This window comes from Lipophrys pholis, assembly GCF_963383615.2.
Source record: "Lipophrys pholis genome assembly, chromosome: 23".
In the NCBI taxonomy this organism is placed as follows: Eukaryota; Metazoa; Chordata; class Actinopteri; order Blenniiformes; family Blenniidae; genus Lipophrys; species Lipophrys pholis.
In genome coordinates, this window is record NC_137645.1 from 4,886,092 (window position 1) to 4,911,296 (window position 25,205).

The window sequence follows — 25,205 nt, forward strand, 5'->3', positions numbered from 1 at the left end:
TTTCGTCCTTTTTTTTTTTTTTTTTTTTGAAAAACAAAACCATAAAGAGAAAAATCAAAAACAGCTCATTCGGAATACATAATTACTACATATTCAGCCTTTAAGAGCTTCGTGTGACTTAACACAGCCCAGCTGTTGTAAGAATGTAAATAAAATACAAAAGGAGGATGAGGATGAAGGAGGAGGAGGAGGAGGAGGAGGAGGAGGGAGAGACTCCAGTGTGGACTGTGCAGAAGTGGTGCAGGAGGCGGGGAAACGCCAGGCCTCATTTAGAATAAATCACGTTGCCTATATTTCAATCTAGAAGACAAACGGATGAGGATGCGATGGATTCTGCATGCAACCAGTTGTTGTAAATGAGGCCCGGGCCAGCATGCGCCCGTCAGTGGTCCAATCAGCCTACACACACCTGAAAGTAATAAAGACTAATGAAAAGAAATCCACCTAAACACTGGCCCTGACTCAGTGTGGAGAGAACCTGCTTCTTTCCCCAGAAACAAACAAAACAAAATGAAAGAACTAATTGATGCGCTGGGCGGGCCTTTTTTTTTTTTCCTTTTCTCAATTTCTGTCATACATCAGCAGGCCCAGACGGAGCCACGACTTCAAAATAAAATTAATTAAGTCATTAATAAGACGTCGTGCTCCAATAAAGTGAACAAACGTGGTGCAAAACGCCACGGCCCAGGCAAGGAAAAAAGAAAGAGGAAAGAAAGAAAGAAAGAAAGAAAGAAAGAAACCCCCAGCTACAGTTGTTCTGTACGTTTGTGACGAGATAAAGGAAGGATGAGGGAGGGAGGAGGGGTGAGATGTTTAATTGCGTGTGTGTGTGTGTGTGTGTGTATCTCCTCAGTTCTGCATCTGTTCAAAGAACTTGTAGGTCGGGTTCTCGTAGCCGTTCTGCTGCATCTTTGAGAGGTGGCGCTCCTCGGGGGTGACGGCGGCGTCCACCTGGGGGTGGGGTTAGTGGTGGGGGTAGATATGATTTATATTTAGAGATATTCTGGAAACATTTTTTAAATTTTAAACAGTATTTTTTGTTGAAAATGATTACGTGGCTTCATTATTGTCCACACACACACACACACACACACACACACACACACACACACACACACACACACACACACACACACACACACACACACACACACACACACACACACACACACACACACACACACACACACACACACACACACACACACACACACACACACACACACACACACACACACACACACACACCTCGATCACTCCGTGGTGGATGGAGGTGTACTGCTTCTTCCTCAGCATCACCAGGGTGATAACGATCACGGTTGCTATGACGACGCCTCCCACCATCAGCCCGATGATGGCGCCCTTGTTGGAGCCCACGTCCTCGGCGAAGAAGACCTGCGGGAGGCGGCGGGCAGGTGAGGAGGACGTCTTTCATGATAATTAAGCTCCTTCCTGAGTGCCATTACATTCCCCGCCGTCTCGCTTTGTCGTCTCTCTGGTCGTTACAGTCAAATCTAACCGCTCAACAACGGTGGACATAATTCCTCCTGGTGGCCGTCGGGTGATTTACACAAAGAGGCGCTGATGCAGAATGACTCAGCGCGACTTAGAGGAGTGACAGCTTCAGCCTTTCAGACACAACAAGCAATCTCCACAACATCGCCAATGAACCAGATGATGACTCATCAAATTCTTGTTGAATATTTCAATCTGATTGTTTGAGACATCTGGACATACATGAAACACTGCATGTGGAATAATCCAGCGTAAAGCTGACTGAGGGGTGAGCGTTACGTGAACGAGTGGGAAATGTGATCCGCCGTGAAATGTGGGGATTAGTGGATTAAAGGTGAGGGGAGTCAGGTGCGCGGGTTCGGATTGAGGGTTTTGTGCCGGTATTACAACGAGTGGGATGAGATTAACGCCGTGGGAACATGATAACGTGTCCGGTCAGCGGAACGCCTCAGATGGAGCCTTTACCAGTTTCTGGTGGTGGACTTCGTACTCGGCGCTCTGTCGCTCCTCCGTCTCCATCCGCAGCTCGGGAACGGCTTCCATCTTCATTCCGGTCACTGGCGAGGTCGAGGAAAAGCACAATCTATTATAGATGCCGACACTCGCCCTGCGGCAGCATGCAGCGGCCGCGCACGGATCGCTATATGCTAATCTAAAAAATGCCGTCCTGACACGACCTCCAGTGGTGTGACGATATTGCTCACTAACAAGCTGCTGTCACATGCTTTGACAAACACTCATCAACATGCGGCGTTCCTCAGGGATTGATCCTTGGACCACCTTTGTTTCTCTTTCTCAACGCTGGCCCATAAAATCCACAATTTTGAAACCTCAGATTTTATCATATGGACACATTTCCAGAGCAAAAGGTCAAATGATAAAGAGCAAATTCTACAGAGTGTCATTAGCAGCTCTGAAAACAGAAATTAAAACAACATTTTTTAAAAATCGCAGAACCAACCTGGCCGTGTGGGAATTCCTCTGTCAAGGCTGGGGCGGGAGTCCACCAGCTCAACTGGAGCACAACAAACAAAGAGACATTTCACTTTCAAAGCCTCAGCAAAACAGAAACCTGAGCAGAATGTTAATGCTGAAGAGCTCCTCTGTCGTCAGCATATTGCCTGGCTGCAGGTTTGGGTGGTGATTCGGGAGGAGGGGTGTTACCCTGGTTCTCGGTGTTGGGCTGGTTGAAGCTCTCGGGGTGGATGAAGCCGATGCCCCCCTGGCTCAGGCTGTCCTCCTGGGGCAGCAGGTCGCTCTGGCCGTCTCCCAGCTCCTGGTCGGGCATGAGGGCGTCGTTTCCGTAGCTCACCCGCACGTCTGTCTGAAGGTTGGCCAGCTGCTGGGCCATCTCGGCCTGCTCCCTCTGCAGGAGCTCTGCAGGAGGAGGAGGTATGAACCTCTTACTTCACCATATTCACTCATAAATGCACCTTTCAAATATCAAATCCAAAACATAAACGCTTCTATATGAGAAGACCCATACGTGAATGTAAAAGCTTAGTGCTATGTGTGTGTGTGTGTGTGTGTGTGTTTGGTACAGACAGAATCACAGATGGCTGCGTGACGCATGAACTCCAGCAAACAGCGACGGCAGGTTTAGAGCGAGGGGGGGGGGGGGGGGGGGGGGGGGGATTTATCTCCCCTGCAAACAGTTTAATTTGACTGTGAACCGAAGAATTAGGCCAAACGTTCTTATCAAAGAAGAGATAGAAAAAAAAAAGGAGGGCTGGAATTTGGAGCGCTCCACCGTTCCTCCGTGTCCGACAATCTCCAACTAAACCACAGGTGGAGCGGTGGAGGATCGGGCTGCGACTCACCGACTTGGTCCTGGATGTCGTCGGCCACGCCGGGCACTTTGTAGAGGAGACCCAGAGACTGGTTCATACGCTCCTCGATGACACGCAGGTGAGTCAGAACCTGCACAACAAACTGGGTTAGAGGTCCTGGAAGGAAACCACAGACGAGCAGACCAACTTTTTGGTTTGGGTCACGTTCTGACTGTACAGCCACACAGCCACACACACACAGCCACCCCCACCCCCACCCCCACCCCCACACATTTTACTTCATTCATATATTCATTTTGTATTGCCTTATATTTTTGTCCTCCATTTCACTTTACTTGCACCGTTCCCTTGTTGTGGTTCTTCCCTGGGAGTACCTGAGGTCTGATCTGAGCCGCCTTCTTGGGGTCCACCATGCGGACGTGCTCAAAGTGTTTGAGGGTGTGCTGCCGGTCCTTCTGCTCGGCCCGGACGTACTTCTTCAGGAGGCTGAAGACGTGACGCGGCTGCAACACAAATTCACAGATCCATGCATTCAGGAGAGCCAAGCCTTTTCCTGGAATTCTACATTTCTGCAGCCGAAATACGCATCTTCCTTCCATAAAGTCATTTCCCAAAATGTTAAACTCAGATTTCTGAGACTTTATTACAGTTCTGAGACAGATTTGACATTTTATTTAAAAAAATACAATGACAATATGTGTAAAGTTAAATTTGATTGGTTTTAACATTATTTCTTGTATGTTCAAAGTTAAATTTCTAAGTTTATAGTTCAATATTATTGGTTTTCATTTTTTCATGTTCAAAGTTCAAAACTGTTCATGTTTAACGTTACATTTATGTGTTCTAAGATCAGTTTAATAAGTTTTTCCAACCCATTTTCAGGCATGTTGAACAAGAAATATGACTCATGTCGTGTACATAAAACAAGATTAAGATGAGTTAATTTGTAAAAAATATCCTTTCATAAGATACCAAAGTAATTCCTTATATAGATTATCCACCAAGGGTTAATATAAGTATCTGTATATATGTGTATATATTCTCCTGTATCACATCAGTTCAGAGTGTTTCTATTCATTTGGGAGGAAACGCTCCAGATGTTCGACACCGCTGCTCCAGTACCAACATCTCATCAGATGTGAAGCTTCGGAGACGTTGGATGCTGTTTTTAGTCGGTGATATTAAGCCGAGACTGCAGCAACTCTCCGTTTGATTAAAACAAGCCCGTCTGCTGCTTTCTCTCATCAGACGCCCTTTTTACACTTTTAGCTTCTCTGCTTTAATATGAGAAACACGGCTGTATTCATCCTGAAGAAATCATAATTTGTATGTTTTAAACCTTATTTTCCATGAAACATACGACAAACTCCTGCTAGTATGAATTAATCGACAGTTAATATAAAATCACTGCAATATTTACAATGTTTTCGTAAATTCTGTGTGTTATGCTGTGTAACTAGTATAAGTATCTCTCAAAAGTAGAAAGTAGTTTGTTTTCGCAGGATTACCCTGGGCGGGTCCTGCTGCAGAGCCGTCAGGTAGCTCTCCAGAGCCAGGCGGCGCCGGTCGTTGAGCAGCGCCTCCACCCGGGCCATGTGCGTCTCCACCAGCTGCTGCCGCTCACTGGCCGCCTCCTGCTCCAGAGCCTCCACCTTCTCCTGGAAACGCTGCACCAGCATTCAGGCTTTAGTATCAAACATGCAACCTGCTGATTTCAGTCAGACCCTGAAGGATTAGAAGACGTCTCCATCTGTCCTTCAATATCCGACACCGACGATTCAAATCTGCAGAAAACTGTGTGTGATTTTATTTATGTCGGAGCTCCAGTTCATTATAAACGCCTCCGGAGGAATTACTGATTTCCAAGTGTTGCGTGTGCGCCCCACGACTGTCACAGGGAGACACTACGAGTGTTCATGTGTGTGTTGCTTCTCACCTGGATGACGGCCTTCTTGTCGGCACGTGGAAGAGTCTTCGCTTCCCTCTCAGCTTCCTCCCACTCCCTCATCACCTGGCGGAGGAAAATCCTTCATTACAACCGTTCCTCTTTGATTCCACCCGTCGTCTTCACCACTGTGTTATCAGAGCTCTGCCATCCTGCGAGGGGAAACTTGGCTGCAAACTATTTCTTCAGCCTTGTTACACATTTACAATTTTGTCGCCTCATCAAACTCTAGATAACTTCTTATTTAAGTGTCATTTCGACACCCATCAAATCTCTTGGTTCCTATTTTAGGCAAAACCGGGTTTGATTTAATAAAACTTAATATTTAAGAAGTAATTCTGCAGGAAAACCATCGCTGTTCATTCCTTCCATCAATAACTTGACATGTCTGAAGACTGAGAAGTCTGTCTAAGGATTCCGGACCTACCGGACCTCTGAGGAGGAACCCGGGCGTGTGAAATCGGTTCATGTAGCGCCTGCAGCTACTCGCTCCACCCCCACAAAAACTTGATATTAAGTGCTTGTTTCTGGTCTGGAGCTTTGAACACTGTGACTTTGCCGCGGACTATCTGGCTCTCCGCCGGAGCGCGAGCCGCTTGATTAGAGAACACAATCAAAGTGGGCAACGGCTCGGCAGCCTCGCCCGGGAGGGACGAAATCCCTTTAAAAACACACCTACGTTTATTATGCACAGCTACTGTGTCTGCTGGCTTCGGTACAATGCCGTACAGTCCTGGACAGACTGATTGACGTGGCCGGCCGTCTGATGTAGCGATACCTGGGACATTCTCTCGCGGTGCTTGGCCTCCAGACTCTCCTTGGCCTTCTGGAAGTAGGCGTGCTCGTTCTCGTCGGCCGGCGTCTCCAGGTAGTGGTCCACCGCGTCGGGGGAGCTGGGCGTGGCCGTGGGTACTGCGCAACGACGGAGAACAAAAGACAAAGCAGAGGAGGTGAAGAGACTTCCCGGGACCGTCATGTGCCGGATCTCGGACAAAAAAACAGTCCGAAGTGGGTTAACAGAGTTAGTGGGAGCTCAGGACAGAAAGAAAAGACAAAGGCAGCTGGAAGCCAGCACCCACCGAGAAGCAAACAAGTGAAAGCCTCAGATGACCTGCAATCCTTTGTAAAGCAGACAACCCCCGCCCGCTCCCACTCCTGTTTATATAACTTCATTTAGAGCGTGATCCAGCTCCCCTGCCAAAGCCGACACCAGTTTATCCCGTGGGAGCAGCAGCCCGGGAGAAATTGGATGGGATATTGCGTGAAACTGGGATTTAACAAGTGGCGAGTCGATTATCTTTCCCCAAACGTGCGGTTCAGAAGTGGCCGCCGGTGGATTCGCGAAGCCGTGAAGGTCGCACGCCACGTGAAATCGATTCACGTCGGCGGAGATCGCACGAGTGCACAAGACACAGAAACAAGAGAGGAAGGTTCTTCACTGTGGAAAATGTCAACGCATTTCATTGTTTACATGAACACAAACTGTTCATGTGAACATTAATTTACTGGTGTAATTGGTGCTAAAGACGTATGTTTTATCTGTTAAAAGACTGATTGAACAACTGAACGTGTGTGTTTACGTCAGAAGTCACTGCAGTATTTTCTCAGCTCCCAAACTACTCATGCAGCTACAATGTGGCACTTAAACACAAACACGCGCGCTGTCGATAAAATTAGATCAAAATACAGGCGGGCAGGGAGAGGACGAGTGCATTTTGCTGCAGGGAAACTCACACGCACACACGCACACACACACACACACACACACACACCAAGCAAGGTCATCTAACTTGACACTCAGAAATCAGCATCAGGAGCTGAAACCTCCTGCTCCTTCCAGTCACAAACAGTTTCAAGATGCACTGAAGAAAATGTTCCTCCATCAGAAAATATCTCCGATGGCTCAACTTATCAAAACGGTAAAAATAATGGCTGCGATCATTTCCAGTTTTAACGAAAGCACCAATAATCAATCACCACGATGCGATGTGGAAGGTGGGTTCGCTCTCAGAGCGTGAAATGTTGCATTGATGAGATTTTTCTGACTGTCACCTTCGGAATATTTCACATTTTTAAAACTGCAGCACGGCGGTTCCCCGTCTGACTGAATGAACAAAGTCATTTCCTCGGTGATGAGGACCGAACGCCGAATCTGCAGCAGAATGCGGATTAGTGAAAAAGAAAATCATAAAACTTGCGGTATTTATGTTCACAAGAGCTGGACGCATTGAAAATATTTGAAAAATGATCTGAAAGGACAACAGAATGTAGAAAACACACGATTTATAAAGCTTGTTTTGTCTTACAATTCCAGTTTTCACCACTGGGCGGTGTACTGAGTGTGTCGCAAAAGAAATCGTACATTTCAGGAGGATATCTTTATATATATTACCAAATCTACTAAAATGTACACGATTCTAAGCACTCTTACCTTCATACACAAGCTTAGTTTAGCATAATTATTCAAATTTTTCATCAGAAAAAGCAGTAAAAAGAGAAAAAAACCTCCTGATTTCATATAAACCTGCATATTTTCCAAGTGAACGCAACATAAAGCCGAATTAAAACCGATTCGATGTACTTAACGTGTGCAGTTGGTGAGATCCTAAAGATACTGGACATTTTCTCCCGGGGTTCAAAGCTTGGACTTTCACACATGAAGTTTGTTCGGAAGAAGAAGCAAAAGAGTACAGACGAGTGACTTTAGAGGATTATTTAAAAATCTAACGTGCAGCAAGTGTGAGAAGAAGTGAAGCACACCAAGCGGGAGGTGGTTAATAAGCGGCGGTGAGACGACGGCAGCAGCCGCAGAGCCGGGGGTCAGTGGGCGGGACTTACTGACGCTGCTGCAGACCGACATGCAGTACTCCTCTGACTCAAAGTTATTCCTGTTGCCGCCGCAGCCGCCGTAGATAAACTGGGCACAGCGGCCCTCCTCGCGGTCAAAGTACCAGCGGGGCAGCATGGCCCGGCACGGACCGGTCTCTGCACTGGCCCAGCACACATCTTGGAGAACGCACACACACACACACAAACACACAAACACATGTCATCATTCACGAACGCTAATGTGTCCAATGAATGCTGGGAAATGATAAATGTGTCCAACTGGAGAAAATGACAGCAGGGAAATGAACATGAGAAGCAGTGGAGCCGTGTTTGGGGGCGAAACATTCCGCATGTCGTATGATGATCGACGCCGTCAAATTCATGTAAAAGTCGAAAGGCTGGAGGGAAAAAGAACTAATTAAGAAATATTGAAAAACTTTCCCAGGTTGGGGGTTTTAGAGGGAAAAAAGGAGGCGTACAGTATTAAAACAAATATCTGTTTTTCCCCAAAAAATACCTGAATATCAAAATGTCTTTAAGATGCAAAATTTTAAAAAAATGTAACAACTAATTCAAGGTGTTCTGGCCCCCGGGCCCTTTGTTTGTGTTCTGGACGTTAATCAATGCTAATTACCCCGGACGACTTCCTCCACCGACTCCGTGGTAGTAGTGGTGGTGGTCGTCATGGCAACGCTGGTGGTGGGCTCGTCGTCTCCGTCGTCGAGCGCGTCGATGATGTCGTCATCCTCGTCCTCCTCCTCCCCGGCGACCTCCTCGTCCTCCTCGCCGTCTCCATCCTGATCGGTGTCCAGCACGTCGTCCTCCTCCTCCTCTTCCTCCTCCTCGTCATCATCTTCCGCCACCTCCTCCTCTTCCTCCTCCGCCTCCTGGATCACAGATGGTTTGGTTTCCTCTTGCTGCTCTGCTGGCTCCGGCTCCCGCACCATGCTGTGACGTGAGGAGGTAAAGGAGGGGGGGTGAAGAGACATATGGAGACAGGCGGGGCAATGGGGGGGGGGGGGGGGGGGGGAGAAAACATGGCAGTGAGGAAGAGGACGGAAATGAAAAGAGGAAGGACAGACACTTCAGAGATTCTGGCCTCGTGGGATTGCTCCACTGAAACCTTGACGTGTTGCTGTACCTGTTGTCGGAGTAGTCGGTCTCCGCTCCGCCCCACCACACGTCAGAGTCGTCGGCGTCCTGCTCTGCGCTGTCGGCGTCGCGCTCCGCCTCGGCAGGACAGCACACGAACTCCACGCCGCGGAAACGGTCGATGCCGCACGGCAGCAGCATCCCGTAGTCATGGAGATTCATGGTGCGGTCGCCGCAGGACTACGGAGACAAGGACGGTGGGTCGATACGAGGGGTCTGCCGCTGGAGGAGGGGCCTGTAGCTTCTTTATGTTTTTATTTTACTTTTGTTTCTTATTTCACTCTTTGAGGTGAGTCGTCCAGAGTAAAGAGTCAAAGCTGGAGAAAGCGCTAAAAGGCTAAAAGTGTTTCTATTGGGATAAAAGAGCTGAGATCTAAGTAGTAGTCAAAACATAAGCCGCTCTTAATTGTGTTTTTCACATGAAACCCACATACTTAGTTCTGCTGCTCATCCCACAAATGCATGTTTGTACAAATAGAACAAAAATTCACCTTTACAGCTGCGTTTACATGGTCACTTGTTTTATCAGTGTGACGGAATTCTTCCCCGTGGGGAAATCTGATTGGCCCGTTTACATGGACACTGAACGCAGTGATCAGATTCATCAGTGTGACATCAGCAGTGGATCCTCACCTCCTTGGCCACGGTGTGCCAGTGCAGGTGGCTCTCGCACTGGTCCATGCGCTCCTGGTGAAGGAACTTGCACTTGTCGGGTACGAGCAGAGCGTCGCTCACAAACTCCCCTACTGCGACACAGAGAACATCAGTGCTCGTTATCGCTGCTGGACCTCTCACACACACACACACACACACGGGGAACATCGGCGGACTCACCCAGGCAGCGGTACGGCACCACGATGTGCATGTGGCTGCGACACTGCTTGCGGCCCTTCTTGCACCAGTTCTGGATGCTGACCGGCTGGTTGGCCTCCACCACGTTGGTGATCTGCAGCTCCGGGTACACCTGCACAGACAGGTCCAGGTCTTTCTTTTCCAGACGCAACTTGGCACGGGGAGCAGTTTTCGACACGAGGTAGAGACGCATTTAGCTTCATGCCGCCTAATTACAAGCTGGCCGCGGCCGGTCGGGTGAAGTCACATGGACTTAAGCGGCTTGTTTACTGAGCAGAGTTTCGGCATCGTGTCCAGTTGCCAAATTGGGGATTTTGGTGACTTACAACAAATCTGCTCACTCATAGCAGACTTATTTGTCTCTGACACATAAAACAAAATGTTTCAAACTAGACTCACCTGTAAACTAAAGTCCTCTGTAAATTTCCATCGGAGCGGCGCTGAGTTCTGTCAAGCTGCTGGAGAAACAGCCGTTTCAGACGACTCCACACCCCGTGACCTGGTATCGAAACACTCCACTCCTCACGCCTACTCTAGATGCCCCTAATCCCCCGCTGCGTGCCCTCCCACATAGAATCCAATTGCACTGGCTCAACAAGTAATACAGCTAATTACCGGATCCCGATCCTGCTGCAGCGCTGCACTCTGGATTCTTGCACATGAGCAAGTTGATCTACGGCAGCTGTTGTTAAAAAGTGGGCCAGGCCTTCTGTAGAGGGGGGGGGGGGGGGTCAGGGGGACGCCTTTTCCCAGGGTTCAGATCGGGGTCAGCAACACTCAAGCGGGTGAATTCTCTATGATCGGCATCGAAAACGACACTGCACACACTTAAAACTCAAAGCTTCAACCATCATTTACATTTTTAATGAACTCTTATTACAGCTTAAGCTGCCACAGACGGCGCCTCGACGACAATGAAAGTCCTTGAGTGATTACTCCCAATAAAGACGCTGCGCCGCTACCTGCTCAATCACTGTAATTTGCTCTTGGTGTCGACTTACAATTCAAATTCAAATGTCGCTGCGATAAAATGCGACGGCTCAAACCTCCGCGAAACGTTTGGGGATCGTTATGAGGCGGCGAAATGGGAGCGATAACCGAGACAGGCGAATCAATCTGAAAGCAGCATCTTTAGTCTTTGCTGCCTAAAATAGATAAATGTCTCCTCTAAAACCTTGAAGTTTTTTTTTTAAACACAAAACATATCCAGCCATTTCAGCTTTAAAGGTGCAGTGTGGACGATTCATGTGATGTCGGTTTTGTCCACAGGGGGGCAGTGATCAGACGAGTTCTTGTACAAGTGGACAATATTGCTTCTTGCCCCAACCATAGATTAGAATTCACACTTAACATTGTAAAATGTCTTATATTTTTATATAATAAACCTATTGCTGGTGAATATTAACATCATACAGGTTTTTATATATGCCTTGATTTAAATGAGCTCATAATTTATCACCGACTGGGACATTTTCCAGCTTTTCTTCTTCTTGCTGTGGTGAATGAGAAGGTGAGCAGCTTGTACTGTACCTCCTGGCAGTACTGCAGGATGCCCTCCTTGGTGCCGATGCAGCTCTTGGTGCCCGACGGGTCTGGCTCCCACTTGCCGCTCTGCACGTTGATGTGCATGTTGAGTTTACTGCAGAACATGGCCACCTGGGGCTCTGCCAGCAGACCCATGGAAACATCTGTAGGCACCTACAGGAGACATGAGGGAGATTTAATGAGACGTACCGCTCCGGTTAAAACTCCTTGAGCTCTTGCGCTGAAAAATGCAGGGCGGATGCAATTAAATTTTATTACTGGGGTGGAGGGGCGGGGAGAGATTAGTGTGCGAGATGAAAAGTAATTGTCTGCTCCCTAATCTCGTTAATGGTTCTAAAGGCCCTGGCAGGCAAACAAATGTTGTTTTGTGAGATGGATAGCAGATTTTTCTTTTTTCCCTCCCTCCTCTGATATGAGCGGAGGTGGGGGGGTGGGGGGTGGGGGGTGGGGGTGGTTTATCGATTCTCTTGCATCGTTGCACAGACCACCTTCTTCAGCAAGTAAGCAGACGTCTGTGTGACTCGTTTCCTTGTTAGTTACACAATCTTTAGTTGACCCGGATCTGGTATTTGATGTGAAGGAAATAGATTTCACTGACACCCTGCTATTCTGCAGCCTGAGCTCTTTACACCTTTAACCACCACATTCACACAGCTGCTGCACAAGGTGCTCAATCCATCCATTGGGAGCCATTTGGGGTTCAATGTCTTGCTCAAGGACACTGGCTTGTGGACAGGGGGAGATGGGGAATCGAACCTGCAACCTTCTGATTGAGAGACAACTTAATTAATTAATCTGAAGCCTTTAATGACGAGCTTCAACAATTGTTTTGGATTTAATGTACAGGCAGCTACCGCATGAAGACGGGCGAAACATGCAAGAGACATTTATTTTCCAGATGTAACTTTCCTGTTCCAGAACCATCTGTGAATTTGTTCCTCCTCTAGTCTAGGAAATACGGTAAATATTAACTTCACGACGCCTTCAGAGCGTCGATTCACCTTTAATTCCAGTCGTTTTGATAAGTGATGATGTTTAGCAAGCATAGGCTTGGCTACTTGCACTGAAGTTGGTTTGAATTTGAAAAACCCGTTAGTGAAACACAGAAGACGACACCCAGAGGCAAGTATCTCATCAGTGTGACATGAGTGAAGAGAGACATTCACACATATACAGGCGATCAGCTTTCACTTCCGAGGGTCATATTTGCACCTTGAAAAGTTCACATCCCCCACAGGGCAACATCACAAGCTGCCAGCGGTAGTCGGGCTGAAATCATTAACACCCCCCCCCCCCCACACACACACACAGACACACACATGGAGCAGGGTGGAAAATCCCCTCTTGGCCGTGGCCCTCATTCGCTTCGACTCCCACACATGACAACTTAACCCTGGCGGCAATCAGTCATGACGCCAAGCCATCTGCACCAACGTGGGGTTATTCGGGGGGGGGGGGGGGACAGGTGGGGATCACAGCCCATCCTGCTCATTAAACCAAAGAAAAGATAAAAGTTATCAAATAGTCCTAAAAAAAAAAGTAAAAAAAAAAAAGCTCACTTCTTTGATGGAGATAAACCCGCAGCTTTGTGACACAGGTAGGGAAATCAGCGCCGACTGGTTGCCGACATTCAAATTCTCTGTTCTCCTCTTTCGGCTCTCAAATCTCAGCCTCGCTATGGTTCCTGCTGCTTGGTGTTGTTGGGAGGACGAGAGGGGGGGGAGTGAACCTCGACTGGAAAGATTATAAATCAGAGTGGTGGGGACGATGGCGAAGGCAGAAAAGTGAAAGGAGAGAACAATAACCACAATGGCGGCGGACAGGGAGAGATTGGAGAACAGATGAATTGGACAATGAGGCTTCGGGCTCGAACAGAAGGTCAAGCTCTTTGTAAGGCCAACGTGACGGAGGAGGAAGCCGGCGGATATCTGAGAGGCTGGAAAGAGAAATGGCCGCTTAATACAGGTTTCCTCAACAATTCCCTTCTCCTCCTTCAACACCTACAAATAAACTCCACAAATCCTCCACATATCTGACGTCTTGCTCTCGCAGGGGTCTCTTTGTACTTCGACACAAAGTCGTGTTCATCGTCTTCGTTCTGATGTTGTTTTTGTGGAGCACGATGTCGACTCCCACAAGGAATCCTTCCCTACACTTCGGTGCGTCCAGACTTGGCATTGTGTGCTCATGTCTTCGTGCGGCGCCCCTACAGGCCTGGTGTGAACACTACAGCATTATAATAAACGTCTCTGTGTGGACGCCAGGCTTCTTTGCCCTCCTTCACGTCTCAGCTCTGGTCCGCCGTCCTGCCAGACGGTGATCCCGTGGTGGTGGTGGTGGTGGTGGTGGGGGGGAGAGATAATCTGGGCACTGAGGATTATCACGGCAGCCTGGTCGGGAGAAATATCCCCTTTTGGTCTCAATCTGGTATGATAGCCATCGTCTTTGACGCCCGGGAATACGAGGCCGATCCGGACCGCTCAAAGACGACTTAATTGAAGTCGGAGCAAAAAAGCAGCTGGTTGGTGTGCTGGTTGGTGTGCTGCTTTTTGCCCGAGCAGAAATGAGATGCAACAAACTCAGCAATTCATCAAAAAGTGCCGCGCGGCGCCACGCTTACCGCCATTAATCAAATTAGCTGATGAAAGATCTCTGTTGCTTGATAAGAAAAGACCATTTTCTTACTTTTAAAATGCCAGAGAAGAAATAATTCGGGATAATCTTGCAATAAAAAGCCGCAGCCCTTCATGAGGAACTGAATGGTACATGATAAAGATGATGACTCATGCTTTGTGCCACAAATGTGACCGCTCGTCTTCCGCGGAGAAGAATGTTTCTCTCGCATCGCAGATGTTTGCGTGTCTGCAGGCAAACGGCAGCACGGCGTTCAGGGATCACGGCGGTTGAGGGAAGCAAACGCAGACCTAATCTTTCGGGCCTGCGGACCCATCTGGGCCCACAAAATAAAGATGCATGAAGCCCATGTCCATGTTGTCGGGGCTTAGCGAGCAATGTTCCTCTACAAGCAGTAAAAAGCACTCAACATCAGTGCAATAATTTCAGGATGAAATCAAATTCATCCCCCCCCCCCCCGGAGGGAGGTGCACAAAAGAGAGGGAAGAGGAGGAAAAAAAACATAAACAACACAGACAAACCCCCCCCAAAAAATCTAATAACGTAATGCAATAACACACAAAGTTTATTGTCGTAAAGAGATTAACGAGAGATTATTTGGCCTTGCAATTGGACGGAGTGGTTCACCAGCCTGAGGAGGTTTGTGATGCGGCACTTTTGCATGACACAAGAGTGATTTTGATCACATCTATTTTCAGATCTATCGACAGCATTAAGAGATGGCGTGCACACGTCCGCCACTAGTCGGCGCTACAGAGCCGTCGGTATAATAATCGGACATAATAACGCAACTTATCTCGGTTAAAAAAACCTCACCAGACCGACATTAATAGAATAGAATCTGAATGCATGTTGCAGGGACGCTAATGGCCTCATCAGCCATTGCATGTAAATGGGAAGAGAAATATTACATCTCACACACACACACACACACACACACACACACACACACACACACACACACACACACACACACACACACACACACACACACACACACACACACACACACACACACACACACACACACACACACACACACACACACACACACACACACACACACACACACACACACACACACACACACACACACACACACACACACACACACACACACACACACACACACAATCTTTGAAGTGTCCCCGTGGGCGCTGGTCCTGCAGTGCCATTAATTGTACAGTCTTATCTGTGTGGCCCAGGCCTGCCATGGGGGAGTTGGGTGAAGGTAGTGGCGGGGGCGGGGTGAGAGAGGGAGGGTGCCTTAGATCAGCCCTCGTCCCCGAGGGGGGAGGAGGAGGGGTGGCAGTGGAGGGGGGAGCTCCCCAGGGAGTGAGATATGTTGCAAGAGCTCGACACACACTATTTTCACACCCCCGCCCCTCCGCTCCCTCACACCTCTTCCAGGCGTCTTCGACCTCGTCCACAGCTAACGAGACGAGGGGGCGTCGTCGCCGGGACCGGCCCCAGATAATGTCGGCTGGCGGTCGGTAACAAAGATGGCTCCCGCACGAGTGAAGAGTGAGATACAACAAACCGACTATGGTTTCCCTTAAAGCCTGCTGCCAGCGAGCAGACCCCCGCACACTGCCAGCTCAATTAGAAGGAGGTTCCACAGCCCTTCACTGGGCACTCATTAAAATACTGAGCGCTGCTCCAGCACATTTCACCACTTTTGTAATGTTTAAGATCGTATAAATAGATAAAACCAGGAGCTGTAACTCTTTAGTTTGACGACGCGTTTTTGTGTCAGAGAAGTTTTGCGTTTCCAAGGCAATTATATGCTTTTTAAACGGAAACGGCAGAAATACTGAAAAGGATGCAGGCTGCCCTCTTGAAACACTAGAAGAACTATCATCATAGACGGCTCGCACCCTGGACACTCCCTGTCAGACTAGAAAACTGTTTTTACCCCACTGCAGTCACTTTACTTATCACAACAAAGCTACTGTGCAATATACTGTATAAAGGACCAGGGCAATGGAATGTGTGTGTGATGAGTATTGGTTGTTTTTTATCCCTCTACTTTAATATCATAACAGTTTTTATTTGCATGTTTATTGATTTGATGATGATCTATTCTATTCTAGTTGGCATGCCAGGCCACTAGTTGGCGCTGCTGGCTGTTTTTATAATGAAACCACACACACCTGCACGCAGAGAACAATATAGAAACATTAATTTAATATAAGCTTTTATTTTTTTAATGAATTTTTACTTCTGAAAGAGGCGTTTGAATAATCTAAGTTGGAAAAAGTGCAGATGAGACGCCTTAAACTTCTCCTGAAGAAACCGAAGCTGAAAGAGAAACAGAAGAATCTGGGTGGTTTTTGTTCTCCAGTGTGGGAATGAGGTCATAATGAAACCCGAGTGTTCATTCAGTCATTTCTTTAATCAATACATCTGATTCCGACTTGAATGAACATCGATCCGCTCGGCGGGAAAGGTCAAGCTGACGCAATGGAACGTTTCCTCGTCTCCTTTAAAAAGTTCCTCTCAGTGGAAGTTGTTTAAATGATTATCTTCATTCATATTCTGCACGATTAAGCTGCGACTCCAGGGTTTCCTCAGGAATTAACATCTCAGACAAATCTCCTTTAAATCTGATTAGGAGCGTGTAAGGGGAGAAAGAGAGACAAAAATAGCCAACAGTTCTGACTTCTCCTGCCCACTTAATTTGTCGAGACGTGATGGAGGGACTCTCGGTTTCCTGAGTTATAATCACCATGGAAACGGAGGCTGCAGGCGGCCCCGGGGAACAGCCTGCGATAACCTCCCTCCGTCATGGCTGCAGCAACCTGAGGCAACACCATTACCAGAGTCACCTGGGAGCAGGAATTTCATCATCGGGGGGTGTTTGCCAGGGAAGAAAGGGTGTGTGTGTGTGTGTGTGTGTGTGTGTGTGTGTGTGTGTGTGTGTGTGTGTGTGTGTGTGTGTGTGTGTGTGTGTGTAAAAGTGACAGTTAAACCACCGTAACGACCTGCTCATTCAGAGTAAACTGGCCCTGACCTTGCTGATGTCCATTAACTCTGCAGCCACACACACACACACACACACACACACACACACACACACACACACACACACACACACACACACACACACACACACACACACACACACACACACACACACACACACACACACACACACACACACACACACACACACACACACACACACACACACACACACACACACACACACACACACACACACACACGTGCGTGAATGCACACATACACACAATAACAAATACAGTCACACACAATGATAGAGAGCACACATACAGAAACACAGACAATGACAAGAGGCACACGCACAAACACACAACTGTACAAACACAGGAAGCACAAACAGGAAACAGATCCAGAAATAGACGCCACGGTCCAGAAAACTCGTCCACCTCCAGACGCAAATCTGTTCCCCTCAGTCACACACACACACACACACACACACACACACACACACACACACACACACACACACACACACACACACACACACACACACACACACACACACACACACACACACACACACACACACACACACACACACACACACACACACACACACACACACACACACACACACACACACACACACACACACACACACACACACACACACACAGCTTGGCATTTCAAACAAGTGTTCCAATTTCACAGTTGGACTGCGAGAGCACTTGTCATCTACAATTGATGGTGTGTTGCCGCCTTGAAGAGGCGCTAGTTTCAGAAGCCCTCTGATCTTCGAGTCTCAAGCCGACGGTGTGCAGCTCATCAGTGACATACTGTATGGAGGATGACACTGATTTCAAAATGAAAAAATAAATAAATAAAAGAAAGGTTAGAATAGATGGAAGGCGAGGGATGGGGGGGTAGGGGGGAATAACACGGAGCGGCCTAATTATAGTCCGAATGTCTGGTACCTAGGGAAGAGGCTGCGCTGCTATGGAAACCCTGCACGCCCAAGACGACGAGCGCATGAGATCACTTCTGAGAGATAAACCCCAGAAACGAGGAGTCGTGGCTTTTTCATGTGCCGATAGTGCAAAGAATCAAAATGTCTGAACGACGAATCAGCAAAATCTGCTGGGGTTTTTTTTGTAGCTACGAGAATAATGGAAAGACGTGTGCAGAGCCAGGAAATATTCCTGTGGTTCTAAACCGCAAATGTTCATCATTTTCTCCGGTTTTCTGAGCTGCTCTGTATAACTTTGGTGACTTGGCCTGAAAAGCTCCAGTATTCCATTATAAATTTAATCTTGTAAGCCAGACGGGACAATACTCCGGTCTCCTGTCAAGTTGACCTCTATGGAGGGACTATGATGGATTCTGCAGCTGACGTCCCACAACATATTACGATTGTGGCCATATTGATGAACACTATTATCCCCAGTTTGAGTCTGGGCTTGTTCTACCTGTGCATCCAAAAGCATTTGAGATGAATTGGTGACTAAGAATTCCGTGGAGATGCGACAGCCATGTGGGATGAGCTCCAGACCCGGGAAACAACCCTTTCTTACTGCATTCTTAGCAGAGAAACACACATATAGGAACTTTTTTTTTTTCTTTCATTTTCCAAACTTTGTAAAAACAAAACTGCTACTATGATAAATATCTCACCTCATACTTGGGAACACGTGGAATTGTCCTCATTAGTTTCTTGGTTGTTTCAGCACACATCCAAGACTGAGGATGTGTTTAATTCCAATTCTGCAGACTCAACTAAACAATTCAGTTACTGTGCATCTCTCTGCTGACTCAGCATTTACAGGATCACAACCGCTCTGCCCGTGCTGGGTTAATGAGTCAGTAACATCAGTGCTTTCTCCCCCCCTCCTCTTTTAAGATCAACACTGCAGCAATATACAACGTTGTGTGAGTGTCAGGTTTCCAAGTATTGGTAAAGTGTTTCGCTTTTATGGAGAAACGGGGGAAACGGAAGCTCGAGATCCAAACGCTGCGGCATGAAGCTGCACATTCACACCAACTCGTCCGTCACTCGTGGACGCTGCTGGGCTCCCGTTACCAAAACCGTTAAAACTCGCCCGAATTGGCCGCCACTCACATTATCGCAGTCTAGGTCGTATCCGAGCGGAAGGTCAGAGTCGCACTGGCCACACCGCAGCCCTCAATGTGACTCGTGGCTCTTATGGCAGACCGGCGGCCACAATGGCACCGCAGCGTCGACGCCTTGGCGAGCCACGACACCAGCGCATGTGTGCGTGTGTGTGTGTAAAGCTGCTGCTGAGTAATTGGTCCGTCCGGCGCGTTTCACAGCTTATTATTCAGATTCTGTAACCAACAGCTGCTTACTCAGCAGCGTCCAAATGAAGACAGTGTCTTCGTGGTGCACTGCTGATATTTACACACGGAAAGAACAGTGGAGTGGTGATGAATGGTGGGAGCTTCATTCTTGTATGAACGGTGGGGGGGTGGGGGGGCTCCCTGAGGACAGGCAGGCAGTAAAGTATGTGTTTGACCTATTAGAGCTAATTTTAAGGCAGTCATGAAGAGGAATAGGTGAGAAATACAACAAGAAGCTTGTCAGACCAGTTTACAGGATCAATTGTTGATTCTTAGTAGTTTTTGCAGAAAACTAAAATGTCCAATTCTGATCTGATATTGTTACTAAGGGTAAAACTGTACGTATAGGAACAGAAACCTCATAAGAGGCTAAACCCTTCTTCCGAGTCTTCATTAATATCGGACCTGCTAATCACACGACGTTCGATCAACGAGACCAGAACAAGTCTGGTTCCTGACGCTGCCGTCCACAACATCAGACACTCGATATGCCTGCGTTCATCTCATTCAGAGGCCGGCCCGTGCAGCACAAAGCCGCCCTTTCAGCTCGCCGCTGGCCTCCAACCAGCGCCGCTAGATTCCTGCCGTGCCGTGAAAAGGAGGGGATGCCGCCCGTCAGGGAGGGAAAAACACACGGGGGGCAACTGGAGAGCAACAAGAAAAAAAGACGTATGACGGGGAGTTGGACGCTGAAAAACAGCTGGTTTTCCAGACCTCATTGACAGGTAGATGTGTCATGCCTGATCGCCATGACGACAGGAACGACGGCATGAAAAAGGTCAGGAATTCTTTTCTCTTCGACAGACAGAGAGAGGTATGGGGGGGTGAACATTAATTGGGAGCACTGCAGTGTCACTGTTGTTGTTGACACAACCCAGACAGACAATGTGGGTCTCCCACAAGGAATTTTCATCGCCGGCTCTTGGCAGTCTTGCTTAGATTATAAAAAGGCTTGAGAGAAGAAAGAGGGGGCGGGGGAAGAAAAACCAAGAGATGCTTGACACAAATTCCTTTCTCGCCACACTTTTTTTTTTTTTTGAAGAGGACAGGCGGTCCCGACTTCTGTCAATATCCAATATTTCTGACAGGAGGAGCGACAGGCTGCGTCTGACAGCCTCATATTACAGCAGTGAGTGGTGGGACTGGAAGAAAAACCAGACCGCAAACCAAAAATGGAGTGTGCAGCACATATCTGGCACCACATTTTGTTTTTGTACGTGAAAAAACATTTTTGCCACGACCAAAGAAATGGATCATTTTGCTTTGAACTGTGTTCTGATCCAGAGCGCTGGATTGACCATAAACTCCGCTCAGTCTTGCTTGAGCTCATCAGAGAGGTTTTAAATGATCTAAATGTTCACGTTTGAGGTGGAACTTAGATTTGGAATGATGATGTACACAAAACACACAAACTTAAAAGACACAACAGACGACAACAACTCAGTCAATTACAGTTCACAAATAGATTTTTGGTTAAAATCTATTCAAGCTGCTGTTGAACTATATTTCGCTTGGTGAAGGAAACCAGAATAGGATTTAAGAGCATTTGTTGCTTTTGGTTTTTAAGGCTCTTGCTGTGTATCTGGGTGAGGATGGGTGTGTCCGCCAGTGTTTGGCTTCACTGGAATGTTCAGACAGGAGAGCAACGGGAAAGATTGGGAATTAACATGACTTTCAATTGACAAAGATCCGATTGCTGGACTCTCCCATCCCTCAAATCAGAGCAGCAGCTTTTCTATCAAACGTCACTTCAATTGTCAACAATCATACGTGTTTCCTGATGTGTAAAACCTCAAGACACTGTTGGTTTTCCCTTCACCAACCTGGGTTAAGCACAAAGTTCATCCTCATCCTCTGAGGGCTGTCTAAAGCTTCCCTCTGCAGAATGCTAATGACAGAGAGAAGTACAGGCAGTGCAGGTGAGTGTGCACAATAATGCATAAAGAAAAAGAGATGAAGACGGGAGGCAAGAGGGAGGTACATGGGTGTCAAGTGGATTTCTCCTTCAAAAGAAGAGAAACTGCAGTGTGAGCAGCAGGGAAGGTGCCACAGACAGAAACACTGGCAGTGCCAACAGGCATAATGGCATTAAGGCTCGCTAATAAGGGAAGAGGGCCAGGCCCCCCCAGGCTGAAAGACTGCAGTATGCACACAAACAGACTGCCTGCACCCGTCCAAGAGCCATTTCCCAAAGATTTACAAACACACAAAGGCTGGCATCCAACTCCCACGCTCCACACGGCGGCCTGCGTGTACAGGGCGGGCCCGACAGGAAGAGCCGCTTCCTCGAGCCGAGTGCGTTTCACAGAGCGCCGTCGGACCAACAAGGGCCGGCGAGATCAAGGCCTCGCTGTGTGTCACTTCAGGGCCTCATTTAATCGCACCGACAATAACTGCGGGGCTTCAGTCCAACCAGTACACCCTTTCCATTGCTCATCATCGCCTTTGCCCTTTGGCGTTCGGAAGAATGTAAATAGACGAATCACAAAGGGCAAAGGCGGTCTGAAGCGACCCTCGCCAAAGGACTGCCAACAAAGGCGATGCTTTGCTTGATGAGCAGCCCGAACTCTTTGTTCCAACCCGGCTGATTACAGGTGACGTGCAGGAAACAATGGAGATCAGCTGCCACGCGTTCCCTCTGTCATCCCACAAAAAGCTGACAGTGAGGGGCTACATCAGCTACAACAAAGGGCCTGAGTACAGCGAGTACAGCGGCCAATAACTGGAGCTACTGATGGACGCATCATGTATACAAAGCTTGTGTCCAGATGCACCACAGGTGATTATCTCTATATGATGCACACGTTATAAAACATAAGGGAACTACGTCAGGCTCTGATTGGAGCTACTGTAGCTAAGACTACTATACTAGATAATAATAGTAATAGAATAAAGGGATTAGAGTGCGCTTGTAAAGAAGTCGGTGAAATACTGACTCTTGAATGGGAAAGATCCATGTCAAACTGGAAGTTTCCCACTTGGGTGAGCTGCAGAATGATGATTTTACATCAACATAACGTGACTCTTTGCTAATAGCGAGATGTTGTTACGCTTGTTAGCTTCCCCCGAAACAGAAAACAACAGTGTCTCCAAACGTACCTCAACATCCACTGACTTTTAACATCTTTGTGTTGTGTCACGTATCTGTTGGAAACATTATACGCCATTTATCTGTAGATTTTCCCAGATGGGAAACAGGAAGTTCCCAACTGTAGGATTACCTCATGAAATCCTGCGATGAGCTCAGTAGCTTCCCACGACTATAAAGACATGTTTATTTAAATAGATTAAAAAGCCAGGAAGATATTTAAATAGTTTGCTAGATCGCAGGTGAGATTGACAGCGAGGACGATCGGGAGATTTGCAGCTTTCCAACCCACAGCTGGACTTAGGCAATAGCGGTGAGGCTTTAGGAATGAGTAATTTCGCCAACAGGAAGGCCACGCTGCCAATAATTTCCCAACTTAAAGCAGCATTCAATGCTGAAGCCAGTCTTTAAAAACAGACACCAGTGACCTGTTTGGGGGAATTTTCCACAAAGAAATCACATCTTTGCTTGAAAAAGTGGGAACTTAAACATCACTGTGGAAATAGCACAAAACGTATACTTCAAACTCTTGACTTTGTGGGCGTCAGGTTACATTAAAAAAAAAAAAAGAAAAAAAAAAAAGGCACACGATGTGTTAAAAATAGACATTTTTAAAGCCTGTTTTGACAAAGAGAAATTGATGGCTAGACAGAAGCGGTAAGCAGTGATTTCGTGGTGTTGTAACGTCCTCAACGTCTCGTTTCGTGACATTATGAGTCGTGAACCAGACGAGGTGAGAGGAGAGCAACAATGCGAGAGAAAAGATCCTGTTGGTTTCCCAGTTTTTCCCCGAGCCTGGATAAATGCTGCAGTGCACCGCCGCCATCTTACTCCTCTCCCCTCTGCCGACCGGGATTCAGTCAGAACCCGGGTTTAAACACAAACCCGCACGGTGATCTGCTTCATTTGGATCGTTTCACTCCAAAAAGGTCATTTACGCTTAAAATGGAGCGTCGGGGTTTTATTAACGCCGAGACGAGTTATTTCCATTCCTACAACACGCCCACTCCCTTTAAAAAAAACGAGTCCTGGGGATATGGAAAATGACAAGACGCCTTTCTTTCTTTCTTTTTTCTTTAATTCACGGTTAGTTTGAGCACTAAATTATCTCTAGATGGGGAGAATACACACCCTCCTGAAAACAAAAAGGGCCTTCGCTTGAGAAAAACGCATCTCAAAAGAGATGGAAATGCGGATTTAACGCCTCAAAACGCAAATCTCCACCTTCGATATGTGAGATATGAGTAAAGTACTATTAAATCTGCTTGTATATTCATCAATTTTGAGTAAAAATGCCCAAAATCAGTGTGTCGTTTACAAATACGATTCACAGCAATGTCACGATTGCTTTGTTGTTACACCGCACATCCGGTTAATGCCTTTTAGACTAAAACAACACGACCGGAATCAATGATGCTGCACATTGTTTACCAACAACACCAAATAAACACAAAACAGTGAAAGAAAGAACACATATACATGTTTCGAAACCTTTAAGTGTTAAAGACGCGTTATTACATTAACATCCCATCAAAGACCTATCAAATTAAATCAAGTGACATCAATTAAAGCAGCTGTGACTGGCTTTTGTGTCACGTTTTGGAAATGTTATGACTAAAAGTGAGTATTTATGAAAAACCTGACGAATTTGGTTGATTTAGGATCAATTTGAGTGCCAAAAAGGGAAGCGAAATAACAGCCCGAGCCCCAACTTTGAAGGAAGAGCAGCTCAACTTCCGGCGGTGTTCGCCGCCACTTTGACATATCGTGGCAATATGGTGGAAAACACAACTAATTCTCGTTTTTTTTTTTTTTTTTTTATTCTTTCCCCTTACCTCGACAGACAGAGCCGTGGCCGCCACGGCCAGCAGCAATAAAACCACTTGGTCCCCCATGTCGCCTCGCTGTCACGACGCTCCTCGAGCCGCTTGGATATGTCGCTGTTGTGAAGGGAAAAACGGAGCGTATGTGCGTCCGCCGCCGGTGACTCCCGTTGTCTGATGGTGAGCGATACCGAGGCTGCACAGCTGCTCCGCGCCTGATCACCTGACCACAGCCGAGTGGGATTAACACACACACACACACACCCACACGTACACACACGCGCGCACGCACACATGCGCGATTCCCCCGCGCGCACGTTTTCACTTTTGCGCATTTTGGCACATCGTTGCGCATTTATTTTACGTTCAACGTTTCATAAAGGGGCGAACTTTTGGCTTCACCTGAATTAAATGCAGGAAGAAAACAATAATTGCTGGTACACTTACCAGGTATTTGGCGTAAGAAATTGCAATTTGGGGTTAAATTTGAAGCACTCAAGTGGAAAAAGTCCCATTTTCCTCAGTAGGAAAAATTAAACTGAGCGTAATCCGACTGGAAAATTCCCACTTTGATAGAAGTTTCTTAAAAGCTTGACTAAACACAACTGTATTTGTGCTAATTAACATTTTCCAATTGTATGTCTTGGACTACAATGACGTGATTGGCTGTATTCACTCAATTCCAAGAGTTTAAGTTTCTATTAAAGCAAAAT

The 25,205-nt window shown here is 47.2% G+C and overlaps 1 protein-coding gene across 6 annotated transcripts; it reads right to left on the reverse strand.

The window, feature by feature from the left end:
• Window positions 1-502: 502 nt before the first annotated feature.
• On the reverse strand, window positions 503-24,792 carry appa (amyloid beta (A4) precursor protein a). 6 transcript variants are annotated; one of them, XM_080492770.1, is made up of 18 exons: window positions 24,505-24,717; window positions 11,614-11,781; window positions 10,066-10,195; window positions 9,865-9,977; window positions 9,221-9,411; window positions 8,943-9,027; window positions 8,714-8,900; window positions 8,089-8,256; window positions 6,029-6,162; window positions 5,242-5,316; window positions 4,814-4,972; window positions 3,680-3,808; window positions 3,336-3,435; window positions 2,680-2,892; window positions 2,477-2,530; window positions 1,981-2,072; window positions 1,249-1,395; window positions 503-951 (listed from the first exon to the last, which is right to left on the reverse strand). In XM_080492770.1, the coding sequence occupies exons 1-18, from the start codon at window positions 24,562-24,564 to the stop codon at window positions 850-852; spliced, it is 2,307 nt and encodes a 768-aa protein (XP_080348896.1). In that variant the 5' UTR covers window positions 24,565-24,717; the 3' UTR covers window positions 503-849. The 6 variants fall into 6 exon arrangements, with proteins under 6 accessions (XP_080348896.1, XP_080348895.1, XP_080348898.1 ...); XM_080492769.1 differs by having other exon boundaries at window positions 8,714-8,903; XM_080492772.1 differs by lacking the exon at window positions 8,089-8,256 and having other exon boundaries at window positions 8,714-8,903; window positions 24,505-24,792.
• Window positions 24,793-25,205: the final 413 nt, after the last annotated feature.

Excerpts from the sequence above, each read along its gene's own strand:
- appa (XM_080492768.1), bottom strand. The coding sequence starts at position 24,564 with ATGGGGGACCAAGTGGTTTTATTGCTGCTGGCCGTGGCGGCCACGGCT. Across the intron at positions 2,531-2,679 it reads GCCCAACACCGAGAACCAGG|TTGAGCTGGTGGACTCCCGC; the intron begins GTAACACCCCTC and ends GTTGTGCTCCAG. Across the intron at positions 2,073-2,476 it reads AGGAATTCCCACACGGCCAG|TGACCGGAATGAAGATGGAA; the intron begins GTTGGTTCTGCG and ends CGACCTCGCCAG.